Source organism: Ochlerotatus camptorhynchus, unplaced genomic scaffold (assembly GCF_037179485.1).
Source record: "Ochlerotatus camptorhynchus isolate MF236.1 unplaced genomic scaffold, CSIRO-AGI_Acam_v1.1 ptg000040l, whole genome shotgun sequence".
NCBI lineage: Eukaryota > Metazoa > Arthropoda > Insecta > Diptera > Culicidae > Ochlerotatus > Ochlerotatus camptorhynchus.
The window spans coordinates 2,562,832-2,569,877 of NW_027040531.1; the positions used below are offsets into that span (position 1 = coordinate 2,562,832).

The 7,046-nt window shown below is 43.5% G+C and overlaps 1 protein-coding gene across 1 annotated transcript; it reads right to left on the reverse strand.

Annotated features, from left to right (window-relative positions):
• Positions 1-1,051: 1,051 nt before the first annotated feature.
• Positions 1,052-6,235, reverse strand: LOC135712770 (uncharacterized). The gene has a single exon (XM_065235831.1). The coding sequence runs from the start codon at positions 6,138-6,140 to the stop codon at positions 1,290-1,292; it is 4,851 nt and encodes a 1,616-aa protein (XP_065091903.1). The 5' UTR covers positions 6,141-6,235; the 3' UTR covers positions 1,052-1,289.
• Between the last annotated feature and the right edge of the window lie 811 nt (positions 6,236-7,046).

Consider the following 7,046-nt stretch of genomic DNA (forward strand, 5'->3'; position numbering starts at 1 on the left):
AACATCATTAATTTTCCCAAAGAAATGTTGGTGTATGAAAAATGTGATTGAAAATACAAAAAGTCGACAGCGAAGTATATGATAGACATGTTGAAAAGCAACTGAATCGAAACCGATCGCAAACAGGAATCACATCCAATGCTTACTCCAGTTGGGAGATGCTCTCTGAGCTGTTGGAACCTTCATAGGAACTACTTAGCTCGAGGTCCATAGATGTACGGACTGTAAGATCGGCTTTACTTATAATTATATTAAAATAAAGCATTGTAATTTTTAAAATATTACCTATTTTCCTCGCTATTTTCAACAGACAACATTGCTACAACTAGAACTCAGTATAAATAAGAACAGCATTTAATTAACTTATTACATTCATTTGATTAACGTCCACCTATGCTCTCAAAAATTGAATTAAAATCATCCTTGATTGGGATGATGAGTATCCAAGTTGTTGTGGTTTTAACAGATGATGAACTGAATGAAGATCATCTCAAAATCATCTGATAATAGTAATAGAGCCTGGGTGAAGCAATAATCATTCGATCAAAGGATGATATTTTGGATCAGTGAACGTGTGCCCTAGCGTGCCGAACAGTGTGCCATGCAGTGTTTCGGCACAGTGTGCAAAGTTTATTACCCCTTGAAGGCCAGGTTGTGGCTTGTAACTTTGGTCCAAAACTCATGCATCAAATCAAATTACAACTTAACTCGAAAACAAGATCCTGTTCGTTTGGGGACGGTTAACATCTATATCTCTCACGCCAGAGTTCAAATCTCAACCCCGGACAAGTTACGAATGACGCAAGAGTGTTAGAGCGTATTGAAATAAAAAAAGAATGTTGCTCAAATTTTGATTTAGTGAAAAGCGTCAGATCTCGCCATAAGTGGACAAATTAAGTTTTTTTTTCGTTGGAAACCGGCTGCTGCATAATTTTGGTCAAGAGCTTCAATTTTCGGCAACCAAGAATAATTTCCCCCTTTAACCGTGGATGAAAATCCCTCAACATGAACTGTGTGTAACACATCGTTACGATTAGCACAATATCTAAAAACAGTGTTCCTCTTAATTGATTTAAAAATTGCGATAGTTCACAGCACCGACATTTTGCAGCCTTATGGAGTTCTTTTGTAGAAAATTATTACATATAAATATACAGTGAACTCTCTGCAGCTCGATAGTGAAGGGATCATCGAGTTATAGAATTATCTAGTTAGTGGATATCGAGTTGTAGAGAGTTGACTGTATTTCTTTTGCATTTCAATATTAACACCATCTACTTAATACAAATTTAATCCCTCAACTTCACCAAACTCAGTGCCACCGATTTGATACTATGGCAAACCAATAGCTGAGTTATTTCCGGACATACTTTAAGCTGTCTAGCCAATTGCAACCCCATCGTTCCACATCCATCGACATCACCATCTACGATCACTCCTTCCCGGTGAGCGTAATCCAACATCACCTGCAGCGACTCGACGGATTCCTGTTCTATGACATATTTTAAGGCCGTAAAGAGTTGTTTGTTACGGTGATTCAAATCCGCACCGCACTCCAACAGCATCCGAACTATGTGATCGTGGTTGATCTTGACAGCACTTTCCAATGCGGTAGATCGTTTGAGAGAATTGGAGTATTGTTTGACCAAGTCCGGGCTGTGCCGTAGCAGTAGATCAACTATCCGCACGTTGCGATTGAAAATGGCATACTCAAGGACGGCGGCTTCCCCGGTTTGATCAGCTTGAGTTGGATCGGCACCGTACTGCAGAAAGAATTCGGTTACTTCGTAATTGTTCGTTCCGATGGCAGCGTGCAGCGGGGTGTATCCGTCCATGTCCTTAATGTTGAACACATGCATTTCGTCATGATGGTGGTGTGATTTTTCATAGTGCTGGTACATAAGTTTGATGAGCCCCAAGGGGAATGGTGTGGCGAGGACAGTTCGAAAAGGTGTTGCGAATCTGCCATTTTGTAACGCAGGATCGGCACCCAGCCGGAGAAGTGATTCTACCAGATGAGGAGAGGAATTCGGTTGCAAATAATGCAGGACGCAGCTCTGACCAGGTTTGTTCAATAGATATGACAGGTTAATGCTCTCTTGTGGGGCAAGCTGAACAATGCAGCTATTGGAATCGACCTGGATGTAGTGAAATCGTTCGGAACTGTTTAACTTGGATACAGTGGCAGTTGCTGCTTTCAGGTGTCGAAACCTCAAAAGGAAAGTCCTTAGACCCATGCTAATTATATCGGCAGTGTGGTGATAGTCTTGGGTTAAGATCGTCGTTCTGACTTCTGGAGATTTGGCTGGTGCGATCGTGGAATATATAGCAAGATCAACTTCAGCCTCAATAGTTTCATTTGGTGTGCGAAATTCAATGTAGAGCGTCGTTCTTTCTACAATCAACCCAGGTAGTACAGATTGAATCAAATCGACAAGGGTGGTACACTTTAGAAGCGTTCTTTTAAACTGACTCTCGTTCACTAGTTTTGAACAGTGTAGTCCGGACGGATCTTCAAAATGAAAATATTTTGCAATCTGATTGTCATGCATTTTCAATAAGTTCGCAATTTGATCTATCCAGCGTTCGGCGATGGATGTTGTCGGAATGATTGCTTTAATGAAGTCCGGTTGAATAGATATTAACATCAGTGCCCTCAAGTCATGCAGTATTTTGATCCAGCGTCTAAATTCGGCATAGGAGGAAGCATTTTCACTCGGTACAAAGATCATGCTTTCCAAAAAGTTCAGGACTTTCGCATCCTTATTCATAACAGCAACCTCCAGAATGTCTTCACACCTCCAGATATCTACCCCCTTATCGACGAGATGCTTCAACAGTCGTTTGGACCCGAACTGGACGACCCAGCTGATGAACTTCTCTGCGAGATGATTGGGAATGCCATCTTCCAGTATCTTTCGCACCATTTTGAAGTTTTCTTCGGTTAACAGACTGAGTACATGAACGCCATCATTAAGCCACACATACGCTCCGTTTTGGTACAACAGATCGACAATCTGCCAATGATGGTTAGCAATGGCAAGGGTCAAACAATCGAACATCAAGTGCAGATCGCACACCCAGTCACTTGCCAGAAGGCAGCGTACCATCTGAAGTCGTCCATAGCAGCAACAGTTTTCCATTGCCTGTAGCATGTCGCACTCTTCGATGACTGAATTAGAGGTTTGGAAGCAATTTTGAACGATATGTTCGAACAGGCGCAGGTCATTTCGTATGATGGCAATCCCTAGTTCATACTCTGAAGCAGGGTAGTCGTCTTCGGTGAAGATTGCCTTTAGATCTTCATCGGTGAGCTCGCTGATGATGCTTGTTCGTAGTCCGAGGTGTGTTGCCAGGAAGCCACGTTCCATTTCAGAATGTCCAGTAGTCATCAGGAGGATTGGTTTCACATTAGATCCTGCGTACCGGTCGAGGAGTGTCTCCAAGAGGGTGATATTGTTTGTACCAACAAGATGGGGTAGCACAGCACCCACAATAGGGGTCATCAGGTGAGGTTGAAGAATTTCAATTTGCTGCATCGCTATAGGAAGTGGCAACTGGTTGATCTGGAGCATGTTAAGGCGCACCGCATGATTGATCTTGGAAGTCGTTAGTATCTCCTCGATATTCTGGAACTGCTGGCTCAGCAGAGAAGCCACGGTTTTGATGCGGTTGCAATCGAATTGCTCATGAGTTATGATTCCAGGCATGGCGTAATACCTTGGACGTAGAAGCTTTCCCAGTGCTAGCAGATACCTACCGCTTGGTTCAGCTTTTCGATCAAGGAAACTTTCAAACTGCTGAATATCGCAACTCCGAATGCTTTGAAGCAGACCCGCTTGTGTTTCCAACCATCGAAACCCTTCGTCCTTCAGTTCCACCAATCCGTCTAGATTGAACTTCACTGGTCGGGTGAATATGTCCAATTCGGTGGAGTTGAATGCCAGAACGAACCCGTTGGTGAGGGTCTTGATCGTATCGGAGTTCGTCAGGAGATCATACGATAGCGAATCGTGTGCCAAATAGTTGCGGTACGACTTTCCCCAGATCATCGGAACCGATTTGGTCAGAAGGCAGAAGTTGTCACCGAGGTAGCCACTGGAGTAGAGTATTTCCATAGTTCGCAGCTGCCAGAACTCGATAGCCAGTCGAGCTTTGAGTGGAATTTTGATGTGATTTTCGATTAATTTGTCGATCGTTCCGCAATCGTATCGTTGGAAGGTTTCCCGGAGGTTCAGGAGAATGTTCTGCACCACTTGTTGAAGCTCCTGTTCGTCTTGACGACGAAGAGCTTCCAGTTGTGATTTGAATCTGTTATTGTGCGTTTTGTAGTCCTTGGAAGATTTGGGCCCAGTGATTGACGTCTTTAAGGTTTGAATGATCGCTTGCGACTTTGAATCCAGGGCGAATATGTTTTGGTAATATCCGTTGCGAGTTTTGGACAGTGCTGAATGTAAGTTTTCCTCCAGTGTGATTTGAGTTGATTTGTCCATGTCAATGTTGGTCGTGAAATGTGACAGGATCTCTTGAGTCTTCAACCGATAACGCCACTGCTGGGTAGAATCGTGATCCAGCTCCAAGTACTGGTGGATGTAGGACTGCATAACGACTGCGTTGAATTCGATACTGTCGAACGATCGCATTGTGAGAACTTTCCAGTCAGAGAACATGGTTTCAAGATAGCTACCGCTGGATTTGTCTGTCAGTTTGGAATCCAGCAAACGATGCACGGCCGAGATGGATGCGTTGGAAAAGGCCACTACTTCAACGACATCCATCAGATTATTGCGATGTAAGTAACGCAGATTGTTGATGATTTCCATCTTCTGATCGTAGTTTTCCCACAGTTCGTCGTGCTCTTTCATCTGGGCCTGCGTCAACGATTTAAGATCCGTTTCACTAAGACGGTTCTTTACAGCCGAGAAATATTGCTCAATTTTTTGGAACATACTTTCCTGTAGTGCTCGAACTTTGCTGCTCCCCACGTATCGTATTAGGGCACGAATGTCGTCAATCGTTCGGCAGCGTCTCATCAATCCAAGCGTGTAGCGAGTACAGTCGTGCAAAATATAAACAAAAATTACGTAGAACGATGCAGCGGTCATGTAGAGAAAGTTACTGAGATATTCGTAGTAGTAAATTTGATCTGTATCGTGGACGAACAGATGTGACAAGGGAAATCCGTGACTGGAGAAGTTTCTATACTTGGAATTGAGCATGATCGAGTCAGTCAGTACGTTCGGCAGTATGTTGGACAACTTGGTGGACAGATTCGGAGTATCCGTGGTATTTTTGATTGCTTCTCCGCAAATCTGGTTGAATCGCTTGAAAGCTGCCACCGTTGTTGAAGCACTGCATCTCTTGTAGTCGCTTGCGTCGAGTTCTTTGTAGATCTGAGAGCATCGTATAATTTTGAACACTGAATGCATTTGCTTCACTCGACGATACGCTTTGCGTAACTTTTTCAAAACACTCGAATGAACACCACCGGTTCGTTTTCTAATTGCATTTAATCGAGAAGCGATGGCAGTCAAAAATTGCATCACGCTCCGTTTGTTTATCATGATTTTGAACAGTTCACATCCCTGTATCTCGTCGAGTCCCGCAACGAAAATCGCCAGACAAAAAATTATTTCCTTTAGAGGAAGCTCCCTCACCGCCGGTTGATTTTTAATGAAAAACAAATGATTATGAATCAATTGAATGCGAAACATCACCTGATCGTCCACATCCAGTAAATCGTACCACTTTGGTCGATCGCGCAATTCTCTCACCCACTGCACCACCAGATCGATCGAATCTTCCCAGGATCGCTCCGGCTTGATGGGATCACCACACAACCGCCGCAATCCGTACGCCGAAAGTTTATGCATCACCCGTAGTTCCATCTCCTCCGGGATCGGAACATTTTTGACGTCCAACTCGAGCATCGCGTTGGAGCAGTACCGAAATGAATCCCATTCGCCACAAAGATACGAGGATTCCAACAGCTGGAACGTGGCTACCAATCCATCCCGAATCACCTGGTAGTAGATGTGAGCAGGGCTTTCCGCTGATCGATTCCATTCATCGACGAGAAGTTTTTTAGCCACTTGGAGGTGGCGATTTTTCAAGGCACTTTCGATGGGCGTCAATGTCATAGCGCCATAAGAACGAAGGTAAACAAAGTGATATACATACAATGTTGTGATTGTGAAGTGTGAGCGTGTGGCTCTCGGTTGCGATTCTTCTGCGTCGTTTGGTGTAGATACTAGAAAGAATACTAAATTTAGACGCTTGGTGCCGGTTGTGTGAGACCGGTTGAGACCTAGGCGCTTAATACAAAGGTGACACATAAGGAAGAAGTGTTAGTTTGTTTACTAAAATGAACTATGCCCGTTTTGTTATGGCAAGTTTTGCTATAAGAAATGCTCCTCGTGTTTAGTAGCGGAATTCACATCACAGGATGATTAATTCAAGGGAAACATGTCAGAAGGGTATAACTCGAAACGTAAACAATGACTTTGAACGTCGATTTCTCTTGAATGACCACACACCCACGGAATCTGATTACACTAGCTCATAGAACAAATATTTCTCTGTCAGATGATTTAGTTAGTTTGAGTGGGTATGTAGTCATTCGTAAGAAACTGACGATCCAAGTCATTGTTTACGTTTCGAGCTAGACCCTTCTGACATGTTTCCCCTGAATTATATAGGAAATCAGTTTGGCACGGCATTTGTGACCAGCGTACACCTTCCGGTCGTATGAAACAGGTCAAAAACTGTCCAAATCCGCTCATATTTTTGTTTTGTTTTGAATTTCTGTATGGCAAAATAGTGAACTTTTCGTGAACATTAGCGGCAAAGAACTCATCAACAATGGGATACCGTGCGCTCCTGCCCACCTGTGCAAAAACCATCTCGGGCCTAGATGGGTAGATGCAAAGGTAGCCCAGTACTCATGGTCCGCTAGTGTTGGTGAGTTATTTGCCGTTGCATAGTTCATTTTAGTAACCAAACTAATACTTCTTCCTTGAGTGTCACCTTTGTATAAGGCGCCTAGT

Bases quoted from the DNA above. Each gene is read 5' to 3' on its own strand.
- LOC135712770 (XM_065235831.1), bottom strand. From the start codon at position 6,140: ATGACATTGACGCCCATCGAAAGTGCCTTGAAAAATCGCCACCTCCAA.